The sequence below is a fragment of the Mustela putorius genome, unplaced genomic scaffold (assembly GCF_011764305.1).
Source record: "Mustela putorius furo isolate JIRA1106 unplaced genomic scaffold, ASM1176430v1.1 tig00003909_pilon_pilon_pilon, whole genome shotgun sequence".
Classification (NCBI taxonomy): Eukaryota; Metazoa; Chordata; class Mammalia; order Carnivora; family Mustelidae; genus Mustela; species Mustela putorius.
In genome coordinates this window covers 28,067,876-28,083,902 of record NW_025422057.1, presented here as the reverse complement: position 1 = coordinate 28,083,902, position 16,027 = coordinate 28,067,876, and the positions used below count along the sequence as shown (strand labels likewise).

At 38.3% G+C, this 16,027-nt stretch overlaps 1 protein-coding gene across 4 annotated transcripts in view; it reads right to left on the bottom strand.

Moving 5' to 3' along the window:
* CHUK (component of inhibitor of nuclear factor kappa B kinase complex) overlaps nucleotides 1-16,027 on the bottom strand; it is a 43,217-nt gene that overhangs the window by 6,900 nt on the left and 20,290 nt on the right. For 3 of the 4 annotated variants that reach the window (XM_004749499.3, XM_004749500.3, XM_004749501.3), the window contains exons 12-16: nucleotides 13,972-14,095; nucleotides 13,417-13,568; nucleotides 11,289-11,350; nucleotides 6,462-6,571; nucleotides 4,949-4,998 (exon numbers count right to left, since the gene is read on the bottom strand). In XM_004749499.3, the coding sequence (XP_004749556.1) occupies nucleotides 4,949-4,998; nucleotides 6,462-6,571; nucleotides 11,289-11,350; nucleotides 13,417-13,568; nucleotides 13,972-14,095 (498 nt within the window). Of the gene's footprint in view, nucleotides 1-1,214; nucleotides 1,664-4,948; nucleotides 4,999-6,461; nucleotides 6,572-11,288; nucleotides 11,351-13,416; nucleotides 13,569-13,971; nucleotides 14,096-16,027 lie in introns of those variants that run through there. The other variant, XM_045068970.1, reaches the window with a different exon arrangement.

Below are 16,027 nucleotides of genomic sequence, written 5' to 3'. Positions count from 1 at the left end.
CATATAGTTAGCTTGTTTAGATGGTCAGAGACCTCAGAACATTCACCTTCTCCAGCATACAAAAATGAAGAAAGTTGTTTTTCACCATTTTTAGCTTAACAAGAGTCTCAAGTCAACTCTAAGCTAGAAAAGACATCAGAAACCATGTATCAAATATGATTACATAAGCTCCAACCATAGATGAAACTTCTTATTACAACTAATTTGTCACTCAAGATAATGATCAGTTCAAAGAAGCTACCCAGATAGCAAATTTATTTCTAGGCTCTATGACATGCTAGTATGCTGACAGGGCTACTGCAAAGTTTTTATAAAAATAATCCAGGGGTGCCGGGCTGGCTCAGTCGGTGGAATGTGCGACTGACCTCGGTTTTATGAATTTGAGCTCCACACTGGGTGTAGAGATTACTTAAAATCCTTAAAATCCAACAATAGTAACAACAACAACAAGTCAAACAAATGCTATCACTGACTACAGGAAGTTAATATGACGGACCCAATGGATGGAATTTTCTATCTATCTGCAATACCCAATTCACTGGCCAGAAGACTAGGAGTATTACTGATTGAAGGGAAAAAAGAATTAGACTTGCTCTATTAAAATCTTAAGTTTCAATTATTTTATTCTAACCATAACTTCTATTACTTATATCACTTTCTGTCAATACCTTGAACTTTTTTGTCTTCTATGAGCAAAATCCTAAGCCTGGATCAGTCTAACCATCCGCTCCATCAGTTTCTGCAGGTAAGCCACTAACCACCACCAATAAAAAAAATTACACTACCATTTCCTCTGTCATCACTACTAATTCACAGGTCTTCACTCTGCTCTGGATTCTTTTTTTTTTTTTTTTAAAGATTTTATTTATTGGGGCACCTGGGTGGCTCAGTGGGTTAAGCCACTGCCTTCGGCTCAGGTCATGATCTCAGGGTGCTGGGATCGAGTCCCGCATCGCGCTCTCCGCTCAGCAGGGAGCCTGCTTCCTCCTCTCTCTCTCTCTGCCTGCCTCTCTGCTTACTTGTGATCTCTCTCTATCAAATAAATAAATAAAATCTTTTAAAAAAAAAGATTTTATTTATTTACTTGAGAAAGAGAATGAGAGGGAAGAGGGACTGAGAGAAAAGCAAGACTCCCCACTGAGGAGGGAGCCTGATGCAGGACTTGATCCTGGCACTCCAGGATGATGACCTGAGCTGAAGGTGGTCACTTAACCAACTGAGCCACCCAGGCACCCCTCTGCTCTGGATTCTTAATAAATGATCTGGATCAGCAACATCTTCCACTGCATACACCAGCTTTTAAAAATCTTTAGCATACTCTTTAAATCTAGGTAGTCATCACTTCCTCTGTTAATCCCGTTACCTCTTCTGTTAACAGTTAACTCCACTTCTTACTTCAGGATGGGTGGCCACAAGACAGTAAGATCCCCACCTTCCAACCCCTACACCCACAGAAGTGTCAGTATCTGTACTGCCAATCCCTGTAATATCACTGGAAGCAAGCCTAAGTGAATCAGCCTCTCAAGCTTGTTTAGGGACCTCCCTTTCCACAGGCTTTTGGGCCCAAGCACTTAAATGTGCTCAAGTCTACCTTCTGAAGACTGACCTCCCGGAATCTCTCTCTCTTGGGTCCTCACCTCTTCTTTCCTTAACAGCAAAGCTTCTGAAAAGAACAGCCTAGATAAGCAGTTCTAAAACTTACTGGTCTCAGGACCGCTGTACACTCGAAAATTCTTAAGAACCCGAAGGTGTTTTTTGGGAATTAAACTGAGAAGTTTAAAAATATTTACTTATTTACTTAAAAATAACAAAAAACTCTTTACCTGTGAAACATATTTTTATTAAAAATAACTATTTTCCAAAATCTGTTAGTGAGAAAACTAGCCTTGTATTACATTTTTTGCAAGTTTTTTAATATCACCACTGGTCTCATCAAAAATAGTTTAGGTACTGAAAAGCTGACAAATTTCAGTTGATGGATACAAGTTTTCCTAAATTTTATTTTTTTGCTTGAAATATGGAATTTTAATATTGCAACTAATGTTGTTTTTTTCCCTTAAAATGACAGTCATGCTTCATTAACTTCTGAGAAGACACCTGCCACAGTGGCTTTCCTGAGAAAAACAGTAGACTTCAGTATGGAGCAGAAGTGCTCTAGGGGCACTTCTCCTTTCATCACACAGAATACTGAAAAGACATGTACCCAAAGGTTGAGATTTAAGTAGAATTCTTACTACTTATCAAGTACATACTTAAATGAACCTTATTTTTTTTTTTAACTGTGATTGCATAATGGTGAAAAGTATGACTACTTATATAATTTGGTACTAGTGCCATGATCCATGCTAAGTGAGGTATAAGCTGTTTACCTACCAATGCTTTTCACAGCATCAGTGAAAATGTCAACATAGTGAAAAAGGCAAATGTCTTAGCGTTATGAAAGTAGTTTTGTCCTCATCGATCCTCTGGGGTGCATGAACCATGATTTGGGAATTGCTGGTCTAGACTGACTTCTCTATTTCTTCGTGTCTCATTCCTCCCTCAGCCTTCCATAATCTGAGTTCTGTTCCCAAAGGCCATATTTTGCCAAGATCAACAATGATGTCCAAACTGCTAAGTTGAATGCATGTTTACATCACATTTTTATTACCCACATCTCTGCAGCATTTCACCCCACTGATCACTTTCTTCTTGACACTCTCTCTGTCCTGTTCCTATCATATCATTCCTTCTATATATTGGTCATTTCCCAATCTTCTCGGGCAGCTCTTCTGCTTCTAGCCATTTCCTGAATGTTGGTATTCTTTGGGATTCCATCTTTGGCTTCCTTACCCAACTTACTTTTTCAAGATGGTCACTTTAGTCCTATGGTTGATCATTCTCAAATAGCTAAATATCTAGCCCCAACTTTTCTACTAATTCCATATACATATGTACATATATGTATATGAGTAGTTATGTACACATACATATATATACATATATATATATATATAATACTGCTTATTAGACATCTCTACTTTAATATCCCACTAACATCAACATGTACAAAAATGAATTCATCTTCTTTTTCCATCAGGTCTGCCATCCTTTCTACACTTGCCTTTATGGTGAGTGGTCCTACTGACTATGCACCCAGCTGCCACAGCCAGAATCTTGGGAGGCATCCCTACTCCAGCTCCAGCCATCCAAATTCAATCTATCACCCAACACCATCAGTTCTACCTCCTAAGTGTCTCTCTTGCCTTTACTTTCCTCTCACCCAGTCTCCACAGTTCAGGCTCTCTGCCTTAGCTCGTGGCCCACCCTATACTGAGTTATGATTATTTCAACAGCCTCATAACCAATGCCTGTCTTCAGTCTAGCCACACTATGTGCAATGTTACCAAAGCCATACTTCTGAAATGCTCATCTGGTCATGCCATTCCCCTGCTTAAAACGTGTTCAAGTTTCTCTTTGCTATCATGATGAAATCCGAACTCTTTACCATAACAGACCAGATCCTTTATGATCCAGTCACATCTGATCCAGCCTCTCTCCTGAAAATCTACAACCCAGTCACTTCATTTCCTCAATCATGCTAAGTGTTACACATATGTGTCTTTACTCACTATACTTGTACATCCAAGAACCCAGCTCCTTTCCCTACTACTTACCCTTTAAGGCTTATCTCAGATGTCATCTCCTGCAATAACCTCCTCTGACTATCCCTGACCCCAGGCAGCACTGGGTGCCTATCTTATATATACACCTCATAAATGTCTACAGGAATAAACTGAATGAATTCCTCTCCAATAAAAACCAATGTAGAGGAGATCACATTATTTGTTAAGATGGAATTTCATATGGATGGATATTAATTTGCACGTTTGTAAATCTTAAAGTATAAAACATGTCTTTTGTTTTACTTATTTATTGGTAATTTAGGTACATATAGCAAATTAAGGCACAGGCTTAGCCTTTTATTTCTTCTATAACCCGTCAAAACAAATCGATTTGTAACAGAGGATAGTATCTCACAGATATATAATACTTTATACTTCTCAAGGCATTTTCACAAAACACCTCCCAAATACATTGCTACACACACTCACTGAATTAGGAAACCGAGGTTTCAGCCCCATTTTACAGAAGAGGAAAATTAGATACAAGAAAATTAGAGGGGTGCCTAGGTCGCTCAGTGGATTAAACCCTCTGCCTTTGGCTCAGGTCATGAGGCCAGCGTCCCGGGATCGAGCCCCACATTGGGATCTCTGCTCAGCAAGGAGCCTGCTTCCCTTCCTCTCTCTCTGCCTGTCTCTCTGCCTACTTGAGATCTCTGTCTGTCAAATAAATAAATAAATAATCTTAAAAAAAAAAGAAAAGAAAGAAAATTAGGTACTTAGTCAGTAAGCTGCCCAGTCAAGAATCTAAGCTCCAATGCTCTTGGCAACAGACCATGTTCTTTATTCCATGTTCTGTATGCAGCGCACGTTCGACAGGAATTGTTTTGCCAATGAAATAAGCAGTAACCAGATGCAGATGAAGGCATCACTTTCAAGGTATGCTGCTTTGGCCTAGAACATAGGCCTTTCCTCTAATTACTCCACACCTGAACTCATTGTACCAAATTCTTTTCAACTTCTCTAATGTTAAGCAGCACTTATTTTTTCCATCTTTCCTCACATTTTCTTGCTTCCTCTTCCCTTTCTTTGAGTTCCTTTTTTCTCTTTCATTCCTTCCTTTCACTTCCCTTTAGGAAGTTTTCTATCTCAATTTTCTTGTTACTTTGCCTTCCTAATCTCTCAAATTCTCACCAACTTAAAAGCTGTTTTACCATAAGCAGCTCAATGGCAATACCAAAACTGGAATTTATTCTGCAGCTTTTTAAAAAATCCAATCCCCTGGAATTGTTAAGTTTGTGATGGTTTCCTAAAATGCCTTTGTGTACAGTGATTAAGTGTCTTACCTGAAGGTCTGTGCTTTAACTGCTTATACAGATCAATGGCACGTTGTTCCCTACGAAAGAGAAAACATGCTTGCAAAAGTGAAGATAACTCAATGACTAATAATCAACAACTTGAAATGAACAATATTATTTGAATAGAGTATAAACCTATTTTAAAGCAAATATATATTGCCAACAAACATTTTACACAGCATTTCACTGGGTAATAAGCAAGATCTAAAAATGCAAAGTTTAGGTGCACCTGGCTGGCTCAGTCAGTAAAGCATGAGGCTCTTGATCTTGGTGTGATGAGTTCAAGTCCCACAGTGGGAGGTAGAAATTACTTAAAAGTAAAATATTTTCATAAAAATTTTAAAAACTAATAAATAATAAATAAATAATAAATTAATGAAGAGATACTTCACATCTCTCTGATCCACAATCACATATACAACATCTCTGCATCAGAAACACTTAAATGGGCAAAAATGAAGGCCTGTGATTAGGATAAAATTTTCAAATTTCTATCCAGACACTTAGGAAGTTAACCTCATTTAGGGCATTTAACGACAATAACTTGGGCTAGAACTATGGTAAGTAGGGCAACAGTTTATAACTTAGAATACTTGAAAACCTGATAACACTCACATGAAATGATGCTTTGATTAAAAAAGCAAAGGTCGGGGGCACCTGGGTGGCTCAGTGGGTTAAGCCACTGCCTTCAGCTCAGGTCATGATCCCAGGGTCCTGGGATCGAGCCCCACATCAGGCTCTCTGCTCAACGGGGAGCCTGCTTCCTCCTCTTTCTCTGCATGCCTCTCTGCCTACTTGTGATCTCTGTCTGTCAAATAAATAAATAAATTCTTTAAAAAAAAAAAAAAAAAGCAAAGGTCGAGGCACCTGGGTGGCTCAGTGGGTTAAAGCCTCTGCCTTCGGCTCAGGTCATGATCCCAGGGTCCTGGGATCGAGCCCCACATCAGGCTCTCTGCTCAGCAGGGAGCCTGCTTCCCCCTCCCACCTCTGCCTGCTTCTCTGCCTACTTGTGATCTCTATCAAATAAATAAAATCTTAAAAAAAAAAAAAAAAAAGCAAAGGTCATCCCTGAAGTTATTTCCAAAATTTCTATAACTAAGAAAAACTTCCTTTTAAAATATTATGGCAATGGGGCACTTGGATGGCTCAGTTATTAAGAGTCTGCCTTCAGATCAGGTCATGATACTAGAGTCCTGGAATCAAGACCTACGCTGGCCTCCCTGCTCTGCGGAAAGCCTGCTTCTCCCTCTCCCACTTCCCCTGCTTGCATTCCCCCTCTTGCTGTCTCTCTCTGTGTCAAATCAATAAATAAAATCTTTAAAATAAATATAAATAAATAGATAAATAAATAAATAAATAAAATTATGGCAATATATTTGGAGAAAGAAAATTTATGGAAAAGAAAAATACAGGCTTACTCTGCCAGATACATGCAGAAAGTACCACCTGAGACAAAAAATTACAGACATCCATACCAGCAACACAAGACTTCCTTACTTACAGAGATTCCATTAAGTCTCCCTGACGTCTTCCATAAGGGCTCTTCTGCAGCTCCATGATTTCAGTGTGTAGAGACATGATCTGATCCTCCAGGTAACCAATGACACCCACCTAAAATATGATGAAACACAAAAGAAATTATAGGCTCACCACCACACAAAACAGAAAGAACTCAGAGAATGATTTGCTGCAACAGCAGGAGAACTCAATGATTTAACATGAAACACTGACTTTGTTCAAGCTTTTTTATCTTTCAGATTCTGAAAATCTTTCATACAAGGACAGACTTAATACCTATGCTTCTCTCTTTTCTCTTCTGACAACAGTAAATTACTAGCATTTGCTTTCTCCTCCTGAGAAGCAGAAAGACAGAGGTGTCACTAACAAGACAGAGAAAAAGTGACCACCAAAACTGCTGTTATCTCAGCTTTATGATCTTCACTGCCTCTTGTGCCCAACTGCCTTGAATAAGAATGCAGAAAGATCAAGATAATGGGTTTCCTACCCAAAGATATCAACTGCCTTTCTACTGGCAATTCAGGAGAGTAACAATTTAGTGGGACCATGGACAGATTTAACAACTGAGGAAGGAATATGCCTCCTAGAGAATGAACTATAACCAGCATGACCACATATAGAATTTATTGTCCAAACAAGCATAATTTTGAGAGTAAAAGGGAGTAATTATTGCAAGACAGGTATAAACCGGGACCATTTCAGGTAACCAGGATGTATAGCTATCCTATCTAAACCACTCAAATTGAGTCCCTTGTAGACAGCATACGGACGGGTCTTGTCCTTTTATTAAACCTCAACCCTGTGCTGTTTCATGGGAGCATTTAGGCAGTTCACGTTGAGAGTGATTACTGAAAGATATGATTTTTCTGTCATTATGTCGCCTGTGAAGTCCTTGTTTCTATAGATTGTCTCTGTAAACTTCTGTTCTATATCACTTTGGGGGTACTTCTCCTTTTACAGAGCCCCTCTTAATATTTCTTGCAGGGTTAGCTTAGTGGCCACATATTCTTTCAGTTTCTGCCAGACCTGGACACTCTGTATCTCTTCATCTGTTCTGAATGGCAGCCTTGCCAGATAAAGTATTCTTGGCTGCATGTTCTTCTCATTTAGTACCCTGAATATGTCTTGCTAGCCCCTTCTGGCTTGCTAGGTCTTTGTGGAGAGTTCTGATGTTATTCTGATGTTCTTCCCTCTGTATGTAAGGAATCTCTACCCCTTAATTGCCCCTAAGGTAGTTTCCTTGAGGGGTGCCTGGGTGGCTCAGTGGGTTAAAGCCTCTGCCTTTGGCTCAGGTCATAATCCCAGTGTCCTGGGATTGAGCCCTGCATCAGGCTCTCTGCTCAGCAGGGAGCCTGCTCCCCGCCCCCTCCGCCGCCGTCTCTGCCTGCCTCTCTGCCTATTTGTGATCTCTTTCTGTCAAATTAAAAAAAAAAAAAAAATGGTTTCCTTGATTCTGAGATTTGTTGAGTTTTACTATTATATGCCAGAGCATTGGTCTGTTCTTCTTGATCTTGGGAGGTGTCCTCTCTGCCTCTAGGCCTCTAGGACACGAATGCTTATTTCATTCCCCAGATTAGGGAAGTTCTCAGCTTCAATTTGCTCAAATATATCTACTAGTCCTCTTTCTCTCCCCATTTCCCCCTCAGGGAATCCCAATAATTCTGACATTGGAACATTTCATGGCATCGATCCAATTCTCTTTTCATGGATTTTAAGGTATTTGTTCCAGGATTCCTGTTCCTTCCTTTCTATCAGTTTGTCTTCTACATCACTAATTCTTTCTTCTACCTCATTTACCCTAGCTGTTAGAGTATCTAGCTTAGATTGCATCTCATTCATAGGATTTTTAAGTTCAGCCTGATTAGCTATCATTTCTGCCCTTGAAGACTCTATATTGCCTTTAATGGTTTCCCCCAAACTAGCTATTGTCTTCATAACTATAACCCTGAAATCTACTTCTGACACCTTGCTTATATCCATATCCATTTAGGTCAACGGGAGAAGCCACTGTCTTTGACTCTTTTCTTTGTTGAGAGTTCCTCCTCCTAGTCATTCTGTTGAGGGGTGGTTGAGGGAATATACAGAGTTGAAAATATCAACCACCTTCCAGGCAAGATGCACTCTTGGAAAATTTGGAGCAATTGGAAGCCACCACACCAAGAAAACTGGCCAAAATGAAATCCAAGAATAAGATTTATAAAGTTTAGGGGGAAAAGTGGGGAATGAGGGGAGGGAGAAAGCAGACTCTCTCTTCACAGATGACATCATATTTTATGTGGAAAACCCAAAAGAATCCACCCCTAAATTACTAGAACTCATACATCAATTCAGTAATGTGGCAGTATACAAAATCAGTGCACAGAAATCAGCTGCTTTCCTATACACTAACAAAATAACTGTAGAAAGAAAAATTAGGGAATTGATTCTATTTACAATAGCACCAAAAACCATAAGATAACTTAGAATAAAACCAACCAAAGAGGTGAAGGATCTGTACTCCACAAACTGCAGAACACTTATGAAAGAAATTGAAGAAGACACAAAACGATGGAAAAACATTCCATGCTCATGGATCGGAAGAATAAACATTGTTAAAATGTCTATGCTGCCCAGAGCAATCTATACTTTCAACACCATTTTGATCAAAATACCAATGGCATTTTTCAAAGTGCTGCAACAAACAATCCTAAAAATTGTATGGAACCAAAGAAGACCCAAATCGCCAAGGAACTGCTGAAAAAGAAAAACAAAGCTATGGGCATCACATTGCCTGATTTCAAGCTATATTACAAAGCTGTGATCCCTAAGATAACATGGTGTTGGCACAAAAACAAACACATAGATCAGTGAAACAGAATAAGAAGCCCAGATATGGACCCTCAACTCTACGGTCAGTTAATCTTCAACAAAGCAGGAAAAAATATCCAATGGAGAATAAACAGTCTCTTCAATAAACGGTGCTGGGAAAATTGGACAGCTATATAAAGAAAAATGAAATTTGACCATATGCTTACACCATACACAAAGATAAACTCTAAATGGATGAAAGACCTCAATGTGAGACACGGATCCATCAAAGTCCTAGAGGAGAATATGGGTAGTAACCTCTTTGACACTGGCCTCAGCAACTTCTTTCAAGACATGTCTCCAAAGGCAAGGGAAACAAAAGTGAAAATGAACTTTTAGGACTTCATCAAGATAAAAAGCTTCTGCACAGCAAAAGAAACTGTCAACAACACAGAGGGAACCCACGGAATGGGAGAAGATATTTGCAAATGACACTACAGACAAAAAGCTGATATCCAAGATCTATAAAGAATTTCTCAAACCCAACACCCAAAAAACAAATAATCAAGTCAAAAATAGGCAGAAGACACGAACAGATACTTCTCCAAAGAAGACATACAAATGGCTAACAGACACATGAAAAAATGTTCACCTTCATTAGCCATCAGTGAAATTCAAATCAAAACCACACTAAGATACCACTTTACAGCAGTCAGAATGGCAAAAATCGACAAGGCAAAAAACAATAAGTGTTGGAGAGGTTGTGGAGAAAGGGGAACCCTATCACACTGTGGGTGGGAATGCAAGGTAATATAGCCACTTTGGAAACCAGTGTGGAGGTTCCTCAGAAAGTTAAAAATAGAGCTACCCGATGACTAGCAATTGTACTACTGGGTGTTTACCCCAAAGATACAGATGTAATGAAAAAAGGGGCCACATGCACCCTAATGCGCATAGCAGCAATGTCCACAACAGCCAAACTGTGGAAAGAAATGAAATGCCCTTCAACAGATAAATGGATAAAGAAGATGTGGTCCATATATAAAATAGAATATTACTCAGTCATCAGAAAGGATGAATCCCCAACTTTTGCATCAATATGGATGGAACTAGAGGAAATTATACTAAGTGAAATAAGTCAAGCAGAGAAAGTCAATTACCATATAGTTTCACCTATTTGTGGAACATAAGGAACAGCATGGAGGACATTAGGAGAAGGAAGGGAAAAATGAAGTGGTGGAAATTGGAAGGGGAGATGAACCATAACAGACTATGGACTTCAATAAACAAACTGAGGATTTTAGAGGGAATGGGGGTAGGGAGATGGGTTAGCCCAGTGATGGGTATTAAGGAGGGAACATATTACATGGAGCACTGGCTGTTATATGCAAACAATGAATCATGGAATATTACATCAAAAACTAATGATGTACTGTATGGTCACTGACACAACGTAATAAAAAAATTAAAATTAAAAAAAAAATAAACCACTCAAAAATAACAGCAATAACTACCATTTATTATGTACTCCCATTTAATCTGCATAAACCTACTATAAAGTCCACATAGTAATAATATGGAAACTGAAGTTTAGTGAGGTTTCAGTTTTATCTCATTTGCCCAAAGCCCCTCTTTTTTTTTTAATCAACTATGGTACTTCTCTCTACACACACAAAACATCTACTAGATTTTTGTCTGATATTCAGTAATAACATGAAAAATATTCTATATACCAAAACCGAAGACAATTTCTAAGAGAGACCTCAGGAATTAATATGCGTATAGAATGAACTAGTGAGGGCGCCTGGATGGCTCAGTGGGTTAGGCCACCCTGCCTTTCGGGTCAGGTCATGATCTCAGGGTCCTGAGATCGAGTGCCACATTGCGGGGGGGGGGGTCTCTGCTCAGCAGGGAGCCTGCTTCCCTCTCTCTCTGCCTGCCTCTCTGTCTACTTGTGATCTCTCTGTCAAATAAATAAATAAAATCTTAAAAAAAAAAATAAAAGATGAACTAGTGATCTTACCTCAGCATAATGGATAGCCTTTTCTTCCATTTCCTTCCATGCTTTTAACATTTTTTCTGAGGCTAAAAAAAAAGTCTTAATTGATTATCTCAGAAATAGCTATACCTTTAATTACTGATCTATCTACTTTCTTGCCATATCAACATCAGAAATGACATTATAGGTTGAACTGTCCCCCAAAAAGATATGTTGAAGTCCTAATTCAGAACCTCAGAATGTGAGTTTATTTGGAAACAGGGTCACTACAGATGCAATTAGCTAAATTAAGATGAGGTCATCTTGGAATAGGGTTGATTAGTCCAGTATGACTATATCCTTAGAAGAGAAGAGATACAGAGACCCAGACATAAGAAGGGAGAGCACTACGTTGATAACAGAGGCAGAGATTACAGTGCGGCAACTGTAATCCAAGGAGCCAAGGACTGTTGGCAAACCACAAGAAGCTAGGAAGAAGCAAGGAAGTATTCTTCCCCATAGCTCTCAAGGGGCTCATGACCCTGCCAAAATCTTGATTTTGGATTGTCAGCCTTTGGAACTGTGTGACAGTAAATTTCTGTGGCCACCCAATTTATTACTTGTTAGGGCACCCCTAAGAAACCAATATAAATAGTTTTCTCTTAAAAATGAAAAAAATAAAAAGTAATACATGAACATGGTTTTTTAAAAAATCAAACACTATAAAAGGATATACAAAGAAAAGTCTCTCTTCCTCCTCTCCACTTTAAGGATCTTACATTAATCTTTTGTTATACAGACACACACCCTTTTCCCTCATAAGTGAAACTATCTCTACATGCTTTTCTTTCTTTGATTTTTTCCCCCCAACTTAAAATATCATTGCCATTAAAGACCTAAGTGATCTTTTAGTATCAGTACACAGGTCTATGTCATTCTTTTTTAACCCTTGTATAAGATACACAAATGACTAGTAGGAGATAATCTGGTGAAAAAATTATAGTGTTTTGTCACTCACCAGAATGCCTATTATACACAAATAGAAATAAAACATCAATCATAGAACAAGCTCTAGTGGGTAAAATGATTCACTCAATTGGACACTGCTGATCATTTATTCTGAGATACACATACCTTGCTCAAGACAAGTATATGGACAGGATTTGTTTCCCGAAGAAAGAATATGTTTTATGACAGAAAACAGAAATATTGGTGGTGGCCCCTTCAGCATCTTACATTTCCTTAATACATATGAAGGGAGAGAGCTTAGAGTTAAATACTGAAAACTAGAGGCTGTGTACTATATTAAAAAAAAAAAATGGGACTCAACAGTAGATGGTTTTGAAGAAAAAACCCTAGAATCATTTGTGTTGTTATTTACAGAAAGATAAGTAGTTTAAAGGGGTGTCTGGGTGGCTCAGTGGGTTAAAGCCTCTGCCTTCAGCTCGGGTCGTGATCCCGGGGTCTTGGGATCGAGCCCTGAGTCAGGCTCTCTGCTCAGCGGGGAGTCTGCTTCCCCCTCTCTCTCTCTTTGCCTGACTCTCTGCTTACTTGTGATCTCTGTCTGTCAAATAAATAAATAAAATCTTAAAAAAAAAAAAGATAAGTAGTTTAAAATTTCTCTGGTTAAGGAGTCACCTCAATACAGACTTTGTATCTTTTTTACTTAATATTTATTTATTTATTTATTTGAGAGAGAAAGAGAACACACGGGGCGGGGGAGAGGGGATGAAGAAGAGGGAGACAGAGTCTTCAGCAGACTCCATGCTGAGCACAAAGTTCACTGTGGGGCTCAATCTTGGGACCCTGAGATCATAACCTGAGCCAAAACCAAGAGCTGGACACTAAACCAATAATGCCACCCAGGCACCCCGAGACATTTTATCTATTTTAAAAATGAGGCTTGAAAATCAAAAGTTCTTAAATTCTTTAAATTTTTCTGGAGCTAAGCAATTTTAGTCCAACCACAGTCCAATTGCGGGGAAGTAAAGTTGCTAATCTAAAAGTTAAAAGGAGCTACTATTTAGTACAAACACTATTTATGATGACTTGAGGCAACCTGTCTCTTGTTCTAACCAGAGTATAAGTGAAACAATGGGCTATGAGGCAAGAAGGCAACATAGTAGACAGCAGATAGCAACATTTCTTTCAAACATGTTACCCAAACACTTACATATCCCATAAGTCATCTGCTCACTGTATCTTTCCAAGTCAAGCTGAATGCTTTTGTGGAAAAACTCCAATTTAGCTTTTAGTTGCTGAGATGCTGAGATCAAAGTGTTCTTCATTTTTGTCAAGTTAGCATTGTATCTAAGAAGACTTAACCTAACCCATAGCAGAAAAAAAAAATCAGTATTTCAGAAACAGTGGACAAAAATTTAATAGCTTAACTTGTTGTAAATCAAAAGCCTACATTTCTATTATCAATCTGTGAGAATTAGTTAATTTAGAATCTAGTCTCTAAAAACTCCCTGTCTATGATATTCTAAGATAAAACAATCTTCTTATACTAGGACCTTTCAGGAACTACCCTCAAGCTATTGCAATTGGATGGTTTCAGACTATTAGTAAGAATTCTTAAAAAGTCTGGTCAGAATATTACAATTACACTTCAGATTAGCCCAATATTTCAGTATTGCATGGAATACTGTTTAATGAAAACAGCAAGATTAATTCTTGAGCATTAATGCACATGACACTGCACCTATAAATAACAGAATCCACTTACATTGCTGCTCTTTGTCCCTGAAAGAGCCTGCTGTAGTCTTCTTTTAGCCCAGACACATAGTGTACTGCTTCAGCCCATACTTTACGCAGCTGTATAATTGGAAGCTGTATTTTGCTGTCCCGTACTTTATATAAAAAGATGGGGGAAAAGAGAAAGGAAATTACTTTTAAAATTTTAGAGTTCATCTATCTTTCTTTCTGATTTCCTGTCCCTACAAATATCACTCCTCTAGATTCTAGAAACTGATGCTAGAAAGAATCAATTGTTACTGTTTCATTCAGTTCAACATACATTTACTGAACTGCAATACATAAGCCCCATTCCAGGTATGAGGGGAAATAAAAATAAATAATCACTACATAATCACAAAGCTTGCAATTATTCCTTTATCCTTTTTTTTCTTGCATCTAACGGGGAATCTCCCTTTTTTCTCCATTAATCGAAATTCTTTATTTCTTTCAAGTTCTAAATGAAGTCCCTTGTCCTCCACAATCTTTCCATGGTCTTTCCTGCCTCTGAATAATAAGTTTCATCTCCTGGACTACCAACCCAACTTCAGGAAAACATACAGGGTAACCAACAGTTTAGTAAAATATGCCTTCTTCTGGGGCGCCTGGGTGGATCAGTGGGCTAAAGCCTCTGACTTCGGCTTCTAACTGACTTTGGGTTCTAACACTATTCTTCAATTAAAGGAACCAGGGCTCCTTGAAGAAATGGATGATCCCAGGACTGGGACAAGAAATACACAAGAGCCCCACTTTGGGCTCTCTGCTCAGCAGGGAGCCTGCTTCCTCCTCTCTCTCTGCCTGCCTCTCAGTCCACTTGTGATCTCTATCTGTCAAATAAATAAATAAAATCTTTTTAAAATAATATGCCTTCTTCAATGCCAGATATATAAAATTATTTATTGATGGTTATCTCTTGCCCTTAGTAAAGGGAATGGTACTTTCTAAAATCATGGCAGGGGCACCTGGGTGACTCAGTCAGTTGGGTGTCTGCCTTTGGCTTAGGTCATGATCTGAGAGTCTGAAGACTGAGCTCCCTGCTCAGCAGGGAGTCTGCTACTCCCCCTGCCCCTCCCCCTGCTCATGCTCTCTCCCTCTCACTCTTTCTTTCAAATTATTTCATTAATTAAAAAAATAAAACTATCAAAAGGAGAAAGAAGGAGAGGGGAGGAGAAAAAAATAAATAAATAAATAAAACTATGGCAGATATATGTTAAGTACAATGAAATTGCACTTTAACATTCTGAAATTCTCCAAGGCTGAAGAGATTCATCCTATACTTTAAAGTGGCAATTATAGTCTCCATTATTCTTTTCCAATGAAAACATTCAGAGAAATGAAACTACACTGGGTTAATACTGAAAAACCACAATATCTGAAGCAGACTTAAAAAAAATAAAACTATACATATCTGGAAAAAATCTTTGCCTCCCCTAATAATTAATAGTCTCCAATAATCTTTCTTCTATTCTTATATACCCATTCTTCCTCCTGAGACTTACTACAACAGACAAAACAAACAAACAAACAAACAAACAAAAACAAACGAAATAACCCAAACACTTTAAAGAAAAAGAGTCTAGGTGAGGGGAGTCTTTTTCCACACAAACAAATCATATATTAAAAAAAAATAAAAAGGTCCAGCAGTAAATGATACTCCAGCAGCAAAACGCACTCCTAGTGTCCAGATTTTGGGTTCTAACACTATTCTCCAATTAAAGGAACCAGGGCTCCTTGGAGAAATGGCTGATCCTAGGACTGGGACAAGAAATACACAAGATAGACATCGAACATATTTTGGTATCAGAAAGGAAGTGCTTAAAGAAAAAGAAATTAAAAAACCCTAATTGATGACACAAGTGAAAGAGGGAGAGAAAGCCAAATGAAATAGCTCCTAGTGACCAAAAATGCAGCAATTTGAAGAACAAAATAAATTAGTCTTGGGTTATAATCCAAAGCATAAGACAAATATCCATGTATTCATATTGATAGAATAAATGACAATAAATTAATAAATGGGAGAGAAGAGATAAATCTCATATGCAAAAGAA